The sequence below is a fragment of the Cydia amplana genome, chromosome Z (genome assembly GCF_948474715.1).
Source record: "Cydia amplana chromosome Z, ilCydAmpl1.1, whole genome shotgun sequence".
NCBI lineage: Eukaryota > Metazoa > Arthropoda > Insecta > Lepidoptera > Tortricidae > Cydia > Cydia amplana.
The window spans coordinates 3,200,406-3,221,893 of record NC_086096.1 but is presented as its reverse complement, the minus strand read 5'-3'; the positions used below and the strand labels follow the sequence as shown (position 1 = coordinate 3,221,893).

The 21,488-nt window shown below is 36.0% G+C and overlaps 2 protein-coding genes across 2 annotated transcripts; one reads left to right on the top strand and one right to left on the bottom strand.

The window, feature by feature from the left end:
• Positions 1–8,646: 8,646 nt before the first annotated feature.
• Positions 8,647–16,507, bottom strand: LOC134661731 (uncharacterized). Its single transcript, XM_063517912.1, has 5 exons — positions 16,427–16,507; positions 15,445–15,534; positions 15,134–15,212; positions 9,237–9,370; positions 8,647–8,727 (listed from the first exon to the last, which is right to left on the bottom strand). Exons 1-5 carry the CDS (start codon positions 16,505–16,507, stop codon positions 8,647–8,649), a joined length of 465 nt encoding a protein of 154 aa, XP_063373982.1.
• Positions 9,661–13,974, top strand: LOC134661575 (uncharacterized protein K02A2.6-like). The gene has a single exon (XM_063517703.1). It carries the CDS (start codon positions 9,787–9,789, stop codon positions 13,972–13,974), a length of 4,188 nt encoding a protein of 1,395 aa, XP_063373773.1. The 5' UTR covers positions 9,661–9,786.
• Positions 16,508–21,488: the final 4,981 nt, after the last annotated feature.

Here is a 21,488-nt window from a genome sequence, read left to right as displayed (position 1 = left end):
ATAAAATAAACAAAATAAATAAAATAAATAAAATAAATAAAATAAATAACATAAATAAAATAAATAAAATAAATAAAATAAATAAAATAAATAAAATAAATAAAATAAATAAAATAAATAAAATAAATAAAATAAATAAAATAAATAAAATAAATAAAATAAATAAAATAAATAAAATAAATAAAATAAATAAAATAAATAAAATAAATAAAACAAATAAAACAAATAAAACAAATAAAACAAATAAAACAAATAAAACAAATAAAACAAATAAAGCAAATAAAACAAATAAAACAAATAAAACAAATAAAACAAATAAAACAAATAAAACAAATAAAACAAATAAAACAAATAAAACAAATAAAACAAATAAAACAAATAAAACAAATAAAACAAATAAAACAAATAAAACAAATAAAACAAATAAAACAAATAAAACAAATAAAACAAATAAAACAAATAAAACAAATAAAACAAATAAAACAAATAAAACAAATAAAACAAATAAAACAAATAAAACAAATAAAACAAATAAAACAAATAAAACAAATAAAACAAATAAAACAAATAAAACAAATAAAACAAATAAAACAAATAAAACAAATAAAACAAATAAAACAAATAAAACAAATAAAACAAATAAAACAAATAAAACAAATAAAACAAATAAAACAAATAAAACAAATAAAACAAATAAAACAAATAAAACAAATAAAACAAATAAAACAAATAAAACAAATAAAACAAATAAAACAAATAAAACAAATAAAACAAATAAAACAAATAAAACAAATAAAACAAATAAAACAAATAAAACAAATAAAACAAATAAAACAAATACAACAAATAAAACAAATACAACAAATACAACAAATAAAACAAATAAAACAAATAAAACAAATAAAACAAATACAACAAATAAAACAAATAAAACAAATAAAACAAATAAAACAAATAAAACAAATAAAACAAATAAAACAAATAAAACAAATAAAACAAATAAAACAAATAAAACAAATAAAACAAATAAAACAAATAAAACAAATAAAACAAATAAAACAAATAAAACAAATAAAACAAATAAAACAAATAAAACAAATAAAACAAATAAAACAAATAAAACAAATAAAACAAATAAAACAAATAAAACAAATAAAACAAATAAAACAAATAAAACAAATAAAACAAATAAAACAAATAAAACAAATAAAACAAATAAAACAAATAAAACAAATAAAATAAATAAAATAAATAAAATAAATAAAATAAATAAAGTAAATAAAGTAAATAAAATAAATAAATTAAATAAATAAAATAATTAAAATATATAAAATATAAAACCTATGTAAAATATATAAAATATGTAAAATATATAAAATATATATAATATATAAAAAATAAACAAAATAAATAAAATAATCAAAATAATCAAAATAAATTATATAAATAAAATTAACAAAATTAATAACAAATAAAATAAATGAAATAAGTAAAATAAACAAAATAAAAAAATAGACAAAATAAGTAAAATAAACAAAAACATTAAAATAAACAAAAACATTAAAATAAGCAAAATTAAAAAAAAATACAAAAATAACAAAATAAACTATTAGTTCTATTAATAAATTAACTTTTTCTTTTAGTAGGTATTTGACTGACGGCACATCACTAAATACGAATGTAGCAAACCAATAAGCAACCGATAATAAAGGTTACCATAACTGAATAAAAACCGGTTAAAAACCCCTAACAAAAACCCTAACGCGATGGGGTTTTGAGATTAACTCGGTTAAAGGTTAAGGTTACCGTTTCAATAAGCTTACCGTTACAATCAGGTAACAGTATGATAGGGTTACCGAATGATACGGTAACCGAATTGATTGGGTTACCGAATGGATAGGATTAAGCGTAAAGAGGGGTTTTCCGGTCCTTGCCTGGACAGCAAAGGAGTTAGTCATAAACCCAGTGCGGTGAGCGGGAATTGATAGTTTGAGAACACGAGATGTACGCAACTCAACTCCAGGGCGAGGGGTATCAAACGGGAACTTATTTCTTAGATATCCAGGAGCAGAATTATGAAGAAAATTATGTAAGGTCAACCGAGGTAAATGCGTCACTTGAGGTAAATGCGTCTTTTAAAGATTTCTTCTAAACGGAACATTTTAGAACTATTGCAACCCTCTCTGTTTGAAGTGTGGTCACTGAACTTTTAATGCACGGCTATAATAGTTATAATATGTTGCGTTTCGAAGATATCGTCAAATGATGCATTTACGACAAGAGACGCATTTACCTCGGTTGACCTTATCCCATGAGCTGTCCAGTACAAGCCCATTAAGGGCCTACTGCAGCCGCGTCTGGCGCTTCGTAAACCACGCCCGCTAGTTCTTCCCTCCCCGCTAACACGCACACATGGAAACGCTTCGCGCCGCACGTGAAGTTTGTGTGACCTTTTAGCACCATCTAACGTTACAGAAGTTAACTACCATTATACGTGGTCGCTGCGGTCGGCCAGAAACTTAAATTCGGAAAAAATTGAAACAGATGGCGTTGTTACTTGTTCATAATAGCAAACAATAAAATAATTAATTCATAAACCTGCATATTTATTGTTGTTTTGGAAGATGTTAACATCATAGAACCAGCAGCGTATATAGCATATAAGTTAAGAGTATTGATAATAAGAAAATAGCACAAGAACAGAAAAGAGATTATTTTTGATAAAATATGATGAAAACAGATTTACTTGATGATTACGCTCACCTGACTTTGCGGTCACTAAATGCAAATTTCAACCTTATTGTTATGGGGTTACAATTACAATACCCCTGGGGTTGCAGGCGTCCATAGTCGTTATTATTATAAATGCTTTGGTTGAAATGCTTTTTAACCCTCGAATTTTTCATAGGTACAGTCACCTGCAATAATATGTTACTCTTCGACGGCCGCAAAAATATGTGACACGCTCTTATGGCTCTACAAATAAGATCTAACATGATCTACCGCAAAACGGCCTTCGGTGTGTAACATTATTGCAGCTGACTGTACTCGTATTCATTGTTGTATAGGTAGGTATTAATATCTTTTATCCGATCGATTTGCATTTATTTGAAATAAATCACAGTGTTTAGTAATTATATGTTTTATTGAATAAGAGATTATTTAGGTATGTAAGGAATACAGGGTGCCTTTTTGAAACACTCATTTTTAGGGTTCCGTAGCCAAATGGCAAAAAACGGAACCCTTATAGATTCGTCATGTCTGTCTGTCTGTCTGTCCGTCTGTCCGTCCGTATGTCACAGTCACTTTTTTCCGAAACTATAAGAACTATACTGTTGAAACTTGGTAAGTAGATGTATTCTGTGAACCGCATTATATTTTCACACAAAAATAGAAAAAAAAAAATTTTTTTTGGGGGTTTCCCATACTTAGAACAACTGAAACTCAAAATTTTTTTTTTCATCAAACCCATACGTGTGGGGTATTTTCAATAGGTCTTCAAAAATGATATTGAGGTTTCTAACATCATTTTTTTCTAAACTGAATAGTTTGCGCGAGAGACACTTCCAAAGTGGTAAAATGTGTGTGTAACCCTGTAACTTCTAAAATAAGAGAATGATAAAACTAAAAAAAATATATGATGTAGTAGTAGTAGTAGTAGTAGTAAACACTTTATTGCACAAAACAAGTACATAACACAGAGATAATCCAGTAAATGTGTACAAAGGCGAACTTATCCCGTTAAGGGATCTCTTCCAGCTAACCTTACCATGCAAACTTCCACCGAAAATTGGTTTGAACAAGATCTAGTAAGTAGTTTTTTTTTAATACGTCATAAATCCCCTAAATACGGAACCCTTCATGGGCGAGTCCGACTCGCACTTGGCCGCTTTTTCTGGATAATTTTGAATTTCAATTGTCAGGGGTGCCTACATTATTTTTTAATACATTTTACAACGACAACAAACAAAAGTTCAAATTCGCCGTATTTTTATTACCCGGGTCGATCGCAACAAAATAGAAAATCATGTTTTTCAAATCTAAGCGTTATTGTAATTTATCTCAAATAACCAAAAAGTCAATCTGACTAGAACTTAAAAACGAACTGAATTATTTTAATATGTCGATTTTTCTTGGTGACCCAGGAGAATTTTTTTTTATCCCATACAAAAAGAGCGTATCCCAATCGCGTATCGGTTTTGGTTTTTACTTATAAGTGTGAAAAATATATTCTACCATATACGAAGGATGTGTGTTTTTTCATGTTTTATGTGTCTTTTTGTACAATAAAGTGTTTTACTGCTACTAATATATCATATTAACGATTAACTAAAAAGGTATTTACATCTAATTTAACTGGTAAATTATTAAAGTCCGCTAAAATTAATATATATTCAAAAAAATATTTGTTAATATGTCCCAAAATCATGGCTCATTTTTTAAGTCTCCTGACTTACCAAACATATCGCAACGAAGGCAAAGGTACAACGCGGCATCGTGAACCTAATAACGTAACGTTTCAGTTACTTTTTTAGTCGCCGACCATTTTATCCGGGGTACGAAAAGAGGTATTAGATCTATCCTGGGTCTAATATGTTATAAAAACATAGTTTTTTGAAAAATGTTCGTAGGTAGTACACAAAATTTACATTTTCTTTTAAATGTGATTTGGGTCATCGTTCTCCCTGGTGACTTTTCTGGTGACCCAAGAGACATCAATTTTATTATGACTCAGGAGACTTTTTTTCTATGCACTTTGATTTTTTTGATGCGCTAATTTTGTAATCTAAAATAACTTTAAACTGCTGATATACTTATATCACTTTGCTGATGAGTGGAAGTGGAATTTAAACTTAATTTATTGTTCTCTCCCTTGACATTTTGGCATACATTTGACATGCTGCAGTGCACTCCTAACGTTAATAAAGACATAATTTTTAGAAAAAGCTTTAGGAAAACTCACTCTTGAGCTTAAAACGATTAAGTCCTTATCATATTATGTTAGATTTTTAGTACAGACCCCAAATCAGTGAAAATGTGTCTTAGCCAACTAAATTTGTCTCTGGGAAAAGTACGATATCCCTAAAAATTGTACGTACATTTCGCATTTTTCTGAAGGAACGGAATTCATAAATTGGGTTATTATTATTTTTTCAGATTATTTGATTGCATTGACATATCACCAAGATAGATAGAACATTTAAGTTACCAGAAGAAAAGCATTTGTGTTCTTTTATACAGTGTGGAAAAAGTAGGTTCGATTCCCGGGCGCGACTAAGCGAATTTAAAAAAAAAACAACGTGTTGCATTCCGGGAGTGCCGACAGAAGTGAAAACTCAATGACTAGTCCAAAATGTCTGCAGCACTATGTATAATTGACCCATCCTCCTTTCTATTGAAAACTTTTGGTTCCGAAATTGCTGGTCAGTGAGCTTGTTTAAAATTCGAAATTCAAATTTATAGCGTTGTTTAAAATTCGAATAGAAATTGTAAAGTTACCTTGCAGACCTCGCGTCTAAATATATTTGGTCATGATATTTTGAGTTTTATTCACTAGTACTAGAGTTCACTTTTATTAGCGATTTCATCAAGATGTAGCTTTATTGAATTATATTTGAGTGATATAAAGTTATAATACTGTGAGATCCTCGTATTTCAGCCCGTACAAGATTATAACCTTTTTCATGTAATGTCATTGAGTTTTTCTTTAAATGCCATCTAAACCTTACGGTCACATGATCGCCTTACGCTGTCTCGAGTTTATCATTTTTTCCCCAAGTGCCTAGCGCCGCTAAAGAAGTTTTCACTTCAAAAATCTTTGAATGCAGTTGTTTCTTTAAAAAACAATAATGTTTCATTTAAGTAAAATGAGCAAACTTAAGGTTTTAAGGCACTTTCCCTCCAGGGCCCATAATTTTTTTCCACCCGGTAGTAGACAACTATTTTTTTCGACTAAATGAAGTTTTATTAGATAAATCGTTGATCACATGGTTCGTTTCACACATCACATCAAATCGTTTGCCATCACAATCAAAATTTGTCAAAAGTAATGAAATTTATGCCAAAAAACATAAATAAAACATATAAATTCAACACATTTTTTTAATAAAAATCTTTCTCGATGATATAAAAAAGAACATCGACAAATTATGTTCAAAGAATTAATATCAAAACAGATGTCATAATTAGGATTGGCTACTTTAAGAAAGGGACAGAGAGATTTAATCCTCTCGCTCTGCACGTTTTTCTCATTCCTCCTTGTCAAGCCAAAATAAACTATAAAATGATAGTAACACAGTACATTGTAATAATTCACTTTTTCCACGGTATCATGTCATTGTAAATTACTTATGTGAAATTGTAGTGGCGTGCGACTTTCAAACCGGAGGTCACGGGTTCGAACCCCGGCCCGTGCAAGTGAGTTTTTGTAAGTAGAGATCTTTTTTAGTGGTACTTAAATATAATAACTTTTCGTATTATTGAAATAAAATATTTTATTCAAACAAACTTAATAATATAATAATTAAAACGAATAATATCAATTAGTTTTTAATATTTATTCAATTATTTTAAATTATTTGAGCATGAAACATACTAGATTTATTTTTATCATTACAATAGAAAAAAAGCAAAAAATATATTCTTATAGATATTTTATTTTCAAACAAAAATAAAGCAAAAAGTTACGGTTAGATTCTGATGGCTAAATACCAAACAGCTACCGATACATTTCAATATCTGTCGAAATTTCCTAACCCGTTGTAACTGACAAAGAGTATAGATTTCGACGTAGCATGACGTAGCTAAGCAAACACGCACACATGCGTAACGTATAGGCCTGTAAGAAGGCACCATCATAGGTTTACCTCCGATTCCGTTACTACTCAATGGAGTTACGACTCAACGTTTATTGGATATTAAAATTTTACGTAATTCGGAGCGCTGCGCGAAGTGACATAGGTCTTACCTCTTTGAGGCACGACGGCCATCTAACATTACTGGCATAAAGGATGCATTTATGACTTTGACGCATGACAGAAAGAGAAACCGAACTGCGTAAAATGGGCGTTTGCTGTTGAATTCATAAAATCAAAAATCGATAATAAATCCATCGGTAAAGGATAATAAGTTAATATTTAGTTCTTTGAAAGTTAAGACGAGATGAAAACCTTTGCTGTAAGGTGGATTGTGCTGGATATGGATGTGTTTTCTAGTTGCACGAAGCTAAAACCGAAAAATGAACACGTAAGTTTGGATTTAATTTCTATCGAGAAAATTTTAAGCATTCGTGTTTCGACTACTACGAAATGTCTTATCATATAGTCAAGAAACATATATCCGAAAATCACTACTGTTTGTTTCCGGGGCTAGCCACTGCCACCTTTCTAAGATCCTGTTATTTTTCGATGCACGGCCTTAAATTTTATTTTCAGCGTTCATGTTTGTATGTATATATTTATTTCGTATTTATACCTATTACCTACATTTTTATACGTTTCAAGTAGATTATTATTATTATTTTACGTTGTGACAAAAAAAACGGATCGACCGATTTCAATGCGGTATTTTGCGTTGGTTCTTAACAGGGATGTTGCGGATGCCGATTTTTTGACATCCGCGGATGCGGATGCGGTGCGGATTTTTAGAGGCTCACATCCGCGGATGCGAATGCGGATGCGGATGTCAAGATAGGTACATAAAAAAGGTCAAATATTACATTTTAGTAATTTTTATTTCAAAAAACCGGACAAGTACGAGTCGGACTCGTTCCAAGGGTTCCGTACATTAAGCCCCACTCACGCTTGACTGCTAATTTCTAATAGGTTTTTTTGGCTAATGACTAAATTACCTAGCAGTCTAGCACTTACGCCGATGCTAAGACGTTCCTGTATTGACCTGTTCCACATCCGCATCCGCATTAAATCCGCATCGATTTTATGCGGATGCGGATGCAGATGCGGATGTTGAAAATAATGCGGAAGTTCCGCGGTTGCGGATGCGGATGCGGATATTCGCAACATCCCTGGTTCTTAATACTCGTAGCTAACATCACTACACCTAGGGAAACTTTGTAAGGCCTTACAAAGTATCCCTATTTTTTAATTTGAGATTGTTTGTATAAAGATAAGGGTGACTTTCGTTTGTTTTAGAAAACAATTAAACAAATGCAACCTTATGTAGTTTTTGAAAGGTTCTAACTAGATTGAAGCAGAATGTACATTGTAATGCACATTGGCCTTACGAGGGTTATAAAACAAAGTCCCCCGCTGCGTCTGCCTGTTTGAATGCATGTAGGTATCTTCGCGATAAACTCAAAAACTACTGAGCGGATTTTCATACGGTTTTCACCTATCAATATAGTGATTCTTGAGGAAGGTTTAAGTGTATAATTTGTTAAGTTATGCGTTACCCGTGCGAAGCCGGGGCGGGTCGCTAGTATTTGATAAAAATCGGTCCAGCAGTTTAAAGAGTATCAGCTCTTTTTCAAAATGATGTAAGGCATTTTTGACATATATGTAATATGGTTAGAAATAATTAATATCTTAATGGGTTTAAATTTTAAATTTAATTTACTGACAATAAGTTACCTTCTGCTTGAGAACGCCACATTTCATTCATTCTTGATATAAAATCGTAACTCTAGTTTTACGGGTATGTATCTGACGGCAAGGAGCTGTCACTGTCGTCATCCTTCTTGTCAACTTTTCGTTTAGGGTCACGGCGCTTCTGAAATGTCACAGTTATTTTTTACCTTTTGACCATTTGTCGTATCCAATGGCGGGTGACTTGGCGAGTGTCAGGGTTCTAAGATACCTTATATTACCACTAGAAGCTAAGTTCCGTACCTCAAAAGGAAAAAAACGGAACCCTTATAGGATCACTTTTTGTCCGTCCGTCCGTCAGTCCGTTCCTCCGTCCGTCTGTTCGTCCGTCTGTCTGTCTGTCTGTCAATATCTCGGGAACGCGTGGAGGTATCGAGTTGAAATTAAAACCATACATACATTCAGGTCTACAGTCCCCTGAAGCTGTGAGAAAATCAAACTTCTATGTTAACGTAAAAAAAAGATCCGGCCGTTTTTGCCGCAAAACCGTATATTTCGAATCAATCAAAATCTACATTACTACCCGTTGACCGCAAAAGATGTGTTGTGTGTGACAGTTAATAATGTAAAACATGGAAGATATATCGATTAGTTTAAATGACCCCGCAGTCTAAATTGCCCCCTGCACCTTACCCCTAAAGTGAGAGGGTCCATTGTGTCGCAGTACAGCTCCCAGAAGAGAGTGAGCACCGGCTTTGGCACCTGTCGCAGCCGTTCCAGGTTCATGGTGAGACGAAAGTGCCCCCGATAGTCCACGCAGACCATACCTGGAACATGCATGCATGGAGTAGTCTTACACTAAGGCCTGAGTGTACGCTCGAAGCGGAGCGTTCGGCGGGGCGTGCAGCATGGCGTCGGGCTCCCAAGTAATTTGAGCAGCGTGCACTAAGGCCGCTCCTATACGCTTGCATTTGTTTAACATGCACGCCGCACGCCCCGCCCCGCTACACTAGGGTTACCAGATGACAGGAATTTTCCTGACATGTCAGGAATTTTGGCCTTTTATCAGGAATGGGGACGGAACACGAAAATGTCAGGAATTTTTTGAATTTAGTATGTATGGTTAGCAGCGGCTGCGCCCGCGCATCCCGCGGTAGGCCTATTATTGTTAATAAATCAGTGTGCAAATAGCTACGGCGCGTTTCACTCGTGTCCTCATCGACATACCTACTAAGTGGCGGCGATGGCTGGTACTTTTGGGTTAATTTCGGTTTTTAATCATGAAACCCAGGAGTGGAGAACCTACAAGAATCGGCTGACTCAGTGGTTCATAGCCAACGATATTAATGACGACACAGATAAAGCGGAAGTGAAACGTCGAGCTATCTTGATAAGCGCACTCGCCGAATCTACCTACCGGCTGGCAAGTAATTTAGCATTACCGGCTACGTTAGAAGAAAAAGGATTTTCTGATGTGGTGAAGATTTTGGACGCACATTTTACGCCAAAACGCTGCGGGTACGTGGAGCGATTCCATTTTTATTCGGCCACCCAGCAAGCCGGCGAAGGTCACGTGCAGTGGGCTGCGCGTCTGAAGGGCCTCGCCGCGCACTGTGATTTTAAAAATATGGAGGACGCTATCCTCGATAGATTTGTAATGGGTATGCTCCCGGGCCGAGAGCGTGAAAAGCTATTCGCGCAAAATGTCGGTGAGCTAACGTTGAGTAAGGCGATAGACTTGGCGGAGAGCATTAGAGTTGCTCGCACCGGTGGCGCTGCCGCCGGCCCAGCTGGAGCTCCGGTGGCTACGGAAGCCAGCGGTCTGTTCCAGATTGAAAAAGCATCTGCGCGCTCGTCTGCATCGTCGTCTGACGTCCAGTGTTCGGTGTGTGGTAGATACAAACATAGTGCTACAAAGTGTCGTTTTAGAAATTATAAGTGTAGAAAGTGTCAAACAAAAGGCCATTTAAGTAACATGTGCAAGGTGGTAAAATATATCGAGTCGGAGGAGGTGAACGAAAGTGATGACGGTGAGTTTTTTCATATTCGCTCGGAAGGTGGGGCACCTATGGTCGAAACTATAAAAGTAAACAATATTTTCATTAAATTCCAGATAGACAGTGGGGCGGCTGTCTCGGCTATCTCAGACGAAGCTTATAAAATTTATTTTAGCGACGTGCCATTGTTACCCCCAAAGAAAAAACTATTCGGCTACACGCGACAGAAATTCGATAGTAAGGGCGTAATAAATGTACCGATATTCTATGACGGCCGCGAAATCTATTTGGACATTTATGTGATTACAGATGGTGGACCACCGCTCCTAGGTCGCGATTTTATCACGAAATTCGACCTAGAATTAGCACGAATTCCTCCCGCATCAATAAATTATTGTACGGATACCGACATGGTACAACAAACCCTGTCTGACTATAAGGATATTTTTGTAGACCGCCTGGGCTGCTTTAATAAATACAAGATAAATTTAAACTTAAAAGATAACGCAAAACCCGTATTTACTAAAGCTCGTCCAATTGCATTTGCACTTAAGAGTAAAGTGGAGAACGAAATTGATCGGTTAGTGGGCTTAGGTATTTTGGAACCAGTGGAGTATTCAGAGTTTGCTTCGCCTATTGTACCCGTGTTAAAACGTGACGGCTCCGTGCGCATCTGTGCGGACTACTCGCGCACTATCAATAAACAGCTGATCGCGGAGACCTATCCGCTCCCAACGGTAGATGAGTTATTCGCGAAATTACACGGCGGAGTTCAATTTTCGAAGTTAGACATGTCTATGGCCTACAACCAGTTTCCCATAAATGATCCTAATAACATAACATGCATAAATACCACCCGCGGACTATTTAAGTATAAAAGATTAATATTTGGGTTAACAAGTTCTCCGGCTATTTTTCAACGCGCCTTGAATACGTTGTTAGCAGGATTAGACGGCGTATTATGCTTTTTGGATGACGTGTTGATAACGGGACGCGACAAGACAGAGCATCTGCAAAGATTGAATAATGTACTTGCGAGGTTCAAGGACGCCGGCTTGACGCTGCAAAGAAACAAATGCGAATTCTTTAAAGATGAGATATCGTATTTAGGTCATGTAATAAATAAACAAGGTATCTCAAAATCGCAAGAAAAGGTAGCTGCAATTAGTAAGGCACCGCGACCGGAGAATGTAGCTCAGTTACAGTCCTTTTTAGGTCCAGTTAACTATTATCGTAACTTTGTGCCTGACGCATCTAGCATTTTAAGCCCTCTATACGACCTAATAAGGAAAAATGTTAAATGGTCGTGGACGCCGATTCATCAAAATGCATTCGAGACAATTAAGCGGCAGTTGTCCTCCGAACAGGTTTTAGCGCATTTTGACCCTTCGGCTAAAATAATTGTTACAGCTGATGCGTCACCGGTCGGCCTGGGATGTCTCTTGTCTCAAATAGGTATTGATGGAATTGAACGGCCCATTTCCTTTGCTTCGCGAGTCTTAAGGGATGCCGAAAAAAACTATTCCCAAATTCAACGAGAAGCAACGGGAATAATTTTTGCAATTAAAAGGTTTCATCATTATCTTTATGGTAGATCGCAGCCGTTTGTTCTACGAACAGACCACAAACCGTTACTGTCTATATTTGGACCACAAAAAGGTATTCCGGAGGTCACAGCAAATCGTCTGCAGAGGTACGCAATTTTCTTATCGGCGTACAATTATGTTATTGAATACGTGCGAAGTGAAAATAATAGTGCTGATTATCTCTCGCGCGCGCCACTTGCACTTAACAACAGCGCGTCGTCGCCGGGGCGTGACGTCACCATAGCTCAAGAATTCGATGACCGCGCGGCGTATATAAACTTCGTAGTAGATGGATGCTTACCTTTAACAGTTGACGATTTGCGTCGCGAAACCTTAAAGGACAGTCAGCTGCAAAAGGTATGTGACTTTGTTAGGAATGGTTGGCCGAAAAAAGTTAGCGATAACCACTTAAAACCGTATCATTTATGCAGAAACGAATTATCAGTTGAGAACGGGTGCTTAATGAGAGGGCACAAAATTGTTATACCACTAGCGCTTAGGGAACAAGTTCTGCAGGAAGTTCATAGTTCGCATCTAGGAATAGTTAAGTGCAAAGCGGAAATACGTTCGAAATTTTGGTTTCCTGGTGTAGACCAAGCAATTGAGAGAATCATTGGCGCTTGTAACGTATGTATTCAGCTACGTCCTTCGCCTCCCAGGGTGACAGTAGTGCCATGGCCGTATCCTGAGTACGCGTTTCAAAGGTTACATATCGATTTTCTCGGCCCAATAAATAATCACTCATATTTGGTTATAGTGGATGCTTACAGTAAATGGGTCGAGTGCTTCGATATGAAGTCAAACACAACGACGCATAGTGTTATTGAGAAGCTCTGCGAAGTTATGTCTCGATTCGGTACCCCTCAATGTATAGTGAGTGACAATGGCACGGCGTTTACGTCAGACGATTTTAAACAATTCTGTTCGCTAAACAAAATAACACATTTAACGAGCGCGCCGTACCACCCAGCTAGCAACGGCCAGGCCGAAACCTATGTAAAAGTAATTAAAAAAGGTATAAAATCTGTACTGATGTCAAATATTACTAATGCTAAAATTAACACTAAATTAATGAAGTATTTATTTGACTACAGAAATTCAATTCATTCGACCACTGGTACTTCACCAGCGCAGTTAGTTTTTGGTAAAAAGTTAAAGTCCAGATTAGACTTATTAACCAATGTAAACTCACCGCCGTCTTCGTCCACCAACTTCGCCTCGTCGGTTAAAGAAAAACAGTCCTCACAGGTTAATTATCACGGCGGCGCAGAAAGAACCGATTTTAATATCGAGGACCAGATATTATATAAGAAATATATTAATAAAAACAAATTTATCTGGGTAAGAGGAAAAATAACAAATAAACTAGGTCAACGGTTGTATTTAATAGAAGACCAAGAAACATGTAACGTTATAAAAAAACATATCAACCAAATTGTTTTATACAAAGGGAAAGAAACCAATTCACCCACTACGGAATGTATGGTGCCCACTACACACATGACGCCGAGCACACAGGGGCCAACCGTATTCCTGCCCGTGCCTGGTCCCGTCGCCTCCACAAGCGTCAGCCAGCCAGTCGTAAGGCCGACCTTGCCGGCGCTTCCAGAGGAACCCAAACACTTGGACACTTTTCATCCGGCAGAGGGAGAAGAGGGTAATAATATATCCACGGAGGGTCAGCGCTCTGTCCAATCCGAGAACGCGGATGACCAACGTGTCTACGCCACCCCGGAGGACCAGTCCCCTCAACAACCCGGGAACTCAGACCCTCAAGACACGAATGCCCTAAAACCCTTGCCACCGCGGCAAGCTAGACTTAATTTAGATTTTAAGAAATACTTTTAAGGTACTTATTGTTAAATAAAGGTGGAGGGATAGTATGTATGGTTAGCAGCGGCTGCGCCCGCGCATCCCGCGGTAGGCCTATTATTGTTAATAAATCAGTGTGCAAATAGCTACGGCGCGTTTCACTCGTGTCCTCATCGACATACCTACTAGAATTGATAGACTTTTTTATAAAGTACCTTTTTAATTACTTAAATTTATCCAAAAACATTGTAAAAAAATAATAAATGAGATCCAATTTAAACTGTTGTGAGACATACATATAATTTTACGGTAAAACAAGTGAGTCTAAACCGTAAAATTATTATATGAGATCCACTCAACTTATCAAGCATACATACATAGATGTTTTAGAAATCGAAATCATGTCTAATATTCGCATTTTCAAAGATAACAATATAATAAGAAGTATCCTCTGCCTCTGTGATTAAAATTAATGTAGGTAAAACATCTTGTTTAATCGGACTAAATTTAACTACTAAATCACCAAAATAATACAATTGCACTTTTAGGGCCGTGTACCGCGTTGATGCGGCTATAGGCTCAACTGGACCCCCCCCCCCCTCCCCCTGTCGTCAAAAATATGAATGTCAGGAAAAATATTCGGAAATCAGGAATTTTGTCAGGAAATTCTAAATTTGTATCTGGTAAGCGTAGGGTTACACGCCCAACTCGAGCGTCCACTCAGGCCTTACACTCATGTAGTACAAATTTGGTGTATTATAAGGACCCATTTGCATGCTGTCAAAAACAGCTAAAAAAGCTTGGACATGTAACTTTAGAACACCTCTATGTAAAACCCTTTTTATGTGCAAATAAATGATTAAAATTATGATTATTCCCGAAAAAATCTGCTCCAGAAGGGTATGATGGCCGTTTCTTTATCATTTGTCACCATGCCTGGCACGTTCTAACAATAACAAGTAAGTACTATGTAAATGCGAAAGTGACGCATGACATGACAGGTGATAAAAACACGATCATGATACCGCTGCAGGATTCCCATTTGTCTCGGCCCCACGTGACTGCCGCCAATTATGAGGAAGGGTAAATGGGAATGACTTATGAAAACACCTAGGCAAGTAGACATTGTCGCCTGGCTGACAGGACAGAATAACAAGAACAAAAAGTTGATTCACCCATTTTATTAGGTACCTACCTGCTTTGTGCGCTATGACCAGTTTTTGATACAGTTCATGTTTTAACTCCGACGTGTTCGGAGTAACCGGGTAAGTATCCTGAAACAAAATAATTGCTGGATTATAAATGATACAAATTACAAATAGATAATTGAAGAATCAAAAGTGCACGTACATGTAATGTAGGTACAGATCCTTATGAGAGACGCCTCGCTTGCGTGACGTGTGCGTGCATGACTCCAACATTTTAGCGCACGTGCACGTCTACGCACACGCAGCCGATGTGCTCTAGCCTTTAATATAGATAAGTAAGGATTCCTTTCTTTGATACCTTTATATAATCCAAGATCTCCCTGAAGGAAACTGCCTCCCGAAACTCTGTCAGCCTTTGGAGACTTTCGTATAATATTTCTGGAGTCACCTGTAATTAGGTTATACGTGACTGTAAACTTGCTCAACATTAAGGGCGGTTTCAGACAAGCGGTTATTTCTGCGCATTTACGGTAATCTTGGCGTTACGGCGCGCTTACAAGCACGCTGTATTTCGCTACATTTGGTCTATGCGCGCGTACTCGCGCTTCCGAAAATGATTTTATAGGCGCGTATTCTATTCTGAAACCACCCTAAGTCTGCGAACGATACCAGAATGTTTAGAAATAAATGTCAAGTGGAAAAATTCACTAGCGTGTTTCGCTGTCGAGGCTCTCGAACTCTCGACTCTGGATCACTAGCCCATCGTTCGGCCCACTGCGCTACCGAGACTGAAATATTCGATGTAAGTATTCGAGTGGATCAATAGTGATGACTAGTGGATATACAGAAATACATGATGGAAGCGTTCAGAAACATTTCCCTTACAGTTTAAAAATCGACGATCAATGTTACCCCATGAATGAAAGTAACCCCAGTTTACCGGTGCGATCCGAATAAATAAGTACCTGACTTTAACTCGTCTTTAATACATTTTACAGTATATAATATGGTGTTACTTTACTACACTGGAGCGGTAATTAGCACTTTACGAGCCTATTTGCATGCTGCCCTTGGCTAAACATGTGATACTGCCTATTTATACCAATTATGTCAACTGAATGTACCATGTTTAAAGAAAATAAATCATTATCTTATCTTATCTTATCTATGCCGAAATTTTAAAACGTTGTACGACTAGTGTAGCGAATAGGTAATTCGCAACTGGTGTCGATTTAAAACACGACCGAAGGGAGGAGATTTTTCACCTCTCATTGCGAACTTGTATCGTAATGTACTAATTTCAGTATAAGGATTGGGATATTAGGAAAGGTTTACGATACCTCTTTGTAGCGTCGCGGGGTTTTCTGTTGTGGGTAGTGGCTACTCTCGCACAAAGGTGATAAAGTGCCTACTACAAACATTATTATTATAATTATATTATTATTATAATAATAAATTTAAAGAGTAATAAAAAAAATGGGTGAATCAACTTTTTCTTATCACTCGTTGCCATGGTTACGTTCTCCTGGGTCACTCTTTAAAACCTGATTTTTAGGCATTTAAATTCACCAAACACGCTTTTTTGTGATAGCTGTTTTATAAACCCTTTCGATTGAGGGTCGTCTACCAAGCGTGTCAGAAGAAGGTGGTGTACAATGTCTTCTATAGTATGAATTATCTGAGATGATTTTTTCGGGCTGGGGCCCTAGTCTATTAAACAAAAGGTATTTCATTCCTTTATGCAGTGCTTACACCTGTTTACTGCTAATAGACCCTACTTAAGTAACGGGAACAAACCCGTTTAAAAAGCAAATTTATCATTCTATTTATATGGTTCAAATTCATGAAACAACCCATTTGGAGATAACACGTTTTGTTATCTCCAAAGACCACCCTGATTGTTCTCAGAATGAGCTGTCAGTTAAATTTGAACCTTATATAATACTATCACGATAGTTGCTTTTTAAACGACATGGTTACTTTGGCACGTGCTGAAGACCGCTCTTAAAAGAAACAAAGGCTTTTGTTTAACAGATTAGTGCTCGAGCCCGAAAAAATCATCTGAGATAATTCATACTATAACAAACTATGCTAGTATTGTCAGAGTCTATTGGACAGAATTACAACAAGAAATAGTTGATACACCCAAATAATTATGCTTATATTGCGACATAAAATAGTAGAAATGAAATAAATTGTAACTAAAAAAATTGCATACTAAATTGTTGCTATACGTAAGCATTTTACAGTGACAGTTAAAAGTGGCGCCACATATCCACATAACCAGGAAAGGTCACAATCTTTAACAACTCATAGTTGCTGGCACGCTTCATGGCAGCTGTTGACAGCCCTGACTGTCGCGTCCCTCAGGTCAGAGGGCCTACCGCGAACCACGTACGACGTGTTGCATCTCTGTCGCACTTGTAATTTCGTACGTAAGTGTGACAGGGAGGCAACATGTCGAACGTGGTTCGCGGTAGGCCTTCAGATTCTGAGCAGCGAGGGATGAGATTTTTGTAGAAAGACCCAGTAGTTGTCACGTAGAATGTGTATAATTATAGATTTATGTTAAAAATTTTTTGAATTTGATTTTTTCTTGAATACGTACTTCCTATTTCTCCGAACCTCCGTTTGGGCGGTATCCGCCGAGTGGGTGCCTTTTTTTTCTTTTGCACTTTCCGTCTACCCGAAACACGTCCTCGTTTGTATTTGATTAATCTGTTATGTTATGTTATGGAATGTTAAAACCAGGTTAAAACAAATAAACATTCACATAATATCTAACTCTAAATGGGCCTATTTTTCTTTTGATTTTATTTTTTTTTCATTTTCGTCACTTTTTAATTGATAAATAATTATTATAGGACGTTATACACAGATTGAATAAGCCCCACAGTAAGCTCAAGAAGGCTTCTGTTGTGAGTACTCAGACAACGATATATATATTTACATATGCATATAAATAAATACTTGAATACATAGAAAACACAAAACACCCATGACTTGGAGACAAATATGTAGGTATGCTCATCACACAAATAAATGCCCTTACCTTACAAATACAAATACAAATAGATACAAATACAAATACCGGGATTTGAACCCAGGACCATCGGCTTCCTAGCTCACTGCCCAAAATCGACAAAAAAAATCGGCCCAAATATAAATAAAAAAAAACCTTTTCCCATGGCACTGTTTGATTCGTTCGCAGTACATGCAATACCTGAAACCATCAGTGATTACGGTAATGGAGGCTTTTACAGCGAATATCAGATATATCGGAGCGGCCGAGGTGTTGTGTTGTAGGCCGGCCGAAAATATCTGAACACACACTCTAAAGCTGACAATAGAGGCGTGTTGAGATATTTGTGAGACCAGGATTGACCATCAGGTAAGATGGCAATCCTGATGACAAGCTTTTTCATCGCTTCTAGTTCTAGCTCTAGAGCAGAAAGAGCGAAGCGGTTTGTTTCTGTCTGAGTGTACTTTATACAAATAAGAGAGTTCATGCCCATACATACATGCATACATAAGTACATATTAGGGGACATTCTTACACAAATTGACTAAGTCCCACAGTAAGCTCAAGAAGGCTTGTGTTGTGGGTACTCAGACAACTATATAGATAATATACAAATACATAAATACATAGAAAACACCCAAGACTCAGGAACAAATATCTGCCCTTATCACAAATAAATGCCCTTACCGGGATTCGAACCCAGAACCGCGGCTTCACAGGCAGGGTCACTACCCACTAGGCCAGACCAGTCGCCTATTACGGTCTTCCCCATTACATAGAACTTACAAGAAGTAGTGGTAACTCATATGTCTACTATGGGGTCCCTTTGTTTCCCATAAAGTTTTAAGTTATAATGTATTGTTTCTCAGATTATCATTAGTCATAAAACTGAAACCGATAACTTATCAGGATTTTCGTAAGGTTATCCTATAGATGGGTTAGGTTTGTTTTATGGCAATCCTGAAAGGTGACGCGTTTCTGAACCAAATGAATTATGACTAACGAAAATGCGGGTAAACAATGCATTATGACTTAAAACTTTTTGGGAAACTATAGAGACCCGTCTACTAGGTACTATATACTTCTTGTATTACGTTGTACTTAAATTAAATTAAAATAATCATATTTCTCGTGGACGGGGTAGACCCAAACGGCGATGGCGGGACGACCTGGACAACTTCCTGAACAACTGGCCGGAGGAAACACAAAACCGGGAGTCGTGGAAATCAAGGGGAGATGCCTTTGCCCAGCAGTGGGACACTCATATAGGCTAATAAAATAAAAAATAATCATATTTCTATTATTTACACTCTTAGTTCACCTGGGCATTTTTTAGAAAATTCTTTTGTGTCTCCTGATTCGATGACTTATTTCTATATGGGAATGTAACATCACTGAAAATTTGTTTTGCTTGTTATAATATTAATTAGTTTTACGGTAATTTGGTTTGGGTGTTTGACTGCTAAAAAATACTAAACAGACTAAACGTCAACTTTGACAAGATTTCATCGACTATAGCTCAAAACTATTGACTTTTTCATACCAATAAAGAGTTTTGTTGTGACAACGCTTAGGTAGATGAAAAAATTAGTTCCAGTGAAATTCCGCAACATGGCGCGTGATCATTCCTGGCTAGATTGGAGATCCCATTAGCCAATTAGCTGAGTGGCCAGGAATACTGTGAAGTACAAGGAAAATAATGACTAACGGCCTGATTCGATCGTTAAGATCCGTCGGGTGAGAATACGTTTGTGCCGTACCACTTTCATTGGTTTACAGGAGAGCGAAAAGAAGCAAAAAAAAATTTTTTTTCTAAAAGTTTTACAGTTACGAAATATTGAACTTATTTATCATTTAGGCAATAGTTATTTGTACAACAAGAGATCAAAGTTTGATATTTCTTCGAGTGCTCGCTACGCTCGTGAATCTATTATAGAATCTTTCGCTTGCACGGGACTCAAAATAAGCACTCGAAGAAATATCAAACTTTGATCTCTTGTTGTACAAATAACTATTATTAAGTCTAGTACCATACAAATATTGTGAAATAAAAGCATTTTTATGATTGTCATATCCGTTTTTGATGAGTAAATGTTAAACGTAAAATCATTGATATAGTATAAAGAACTGGATACCCAATCAGCCGCCAAAAATGGCCCCACAAAAGTGATGTCAAAACAGATCATGCATTACTTTTTCGTTTAGTCTTGTTTGAAACGCTCAAATGTGAAGTTGTCAACAATTACGAAATGTGCCGTTAAAATATGTAAAAATAACAATGATAAAGCAAAGAAAAAGGATGGAATGTATTTCTTTCGGTTAGTTCTTTGGATAGCATTACATAATTTATGTAATCTGGTGGTAATTTTATGGTTTTGAATAAATTAATTTGTTAGTACCAAAGAAGGGATGTCAAGGAACAAAATTCTAATGAGTCGATGTGAGGTCAATATTTATTTTTATTTTTATATGGAATTCATAAGAAATAATATTATATGTTTAAATTGAAGATTTCCAAGAAAACCTATGCGACGTGCAAAGTGGACTGCTATTTAATTATAGCAAGAGATAGGGGTGATGCAGTTTTAAACAAGGCAAAACGGCACTTGTGTGTTCGGCCCATTTCCCTGTTTCCGACATATACACCACCAATAAGGGCTTATATCGACTAACTGTAAATGCTAAACCTGTCGGAACACAGTGACAACCACAGGATTTTTTTTATAAAGTATAGGTAGACTTTATAAAAAAAATCCAATCAGTATCTAAATTTCCCCGTGCACCCGTGCTATGAGTAAATGTAGATCTTAAATACACAGTTATTTAATAAGTAGAATTTATTTCAAGGAAATTAGTATTTAAAGACGTATACTTACGAATTAAAAATTTAATTTGTTTGAATTTGAACCACGAATTAATTTTATTTGAGCTCCCGATTAAATTAAATTTGTTTTATTTATTACTTCAATTGGTTTTCCTATACAGTAATACATATTAAAGTGTACCAAAGTGACTCCATTCGTTCATTATTCTCGTTTGACGTTGTTTGACGTAAATACGTTACGTTTAGTGCCATCGGACTAAATTTTTTAACAGTGTTGGTACTTATGTTTGCAAATTTGACACTTAATGCTTACGACATTAAGCTCTTTTCTGTACGAAACATTTATCTTGACTCAAAATTTACGTAAACAAGCGTTTTTATCATCAATGCAAATGGTGCGAAACGTCATTGGGATCCACATTTCTTGACGTTTTTGTTCTGCTTTGTGTGTCTATTTCTTTTATATTAAGTCAGTGCGTAAAATGAATGATATGACACAAAAGTTTTGGATATGTCACACTTTTGTGATAATTTTCTGTTAACAGAGTGTAGTTAT

Coding starts and splice junctions, on each gene's coding strand:
- LOC134661575 (XM_063517703.1), top strand. CDS start 9,787: ATGGCTGGTACTTTTGGGTTAATTTCGGTTTTTAATCATGAAACCCAG.
- LOC134661731 (XM_063517912.1), bottom strand. CDS start 16,507: ATGTTTGTAGTAGGCACTTTATCACCTTTGTGCGAGAGTAGCCACTAC. Junction 15,535..16,426: donor CCCCGCGACGCTACAAAGAG/GTATCGTAAACC, acceptor ACCTAATTACAG/GTGACTCCAGAAATATTATA. Junction 9,371..15,133: donor GGTCATAGCGCACAAAGCAG/GTAGGTACCTAA, acceptor TGCATGTTCCAG/GTATGGTCTGCGTGGACTAT.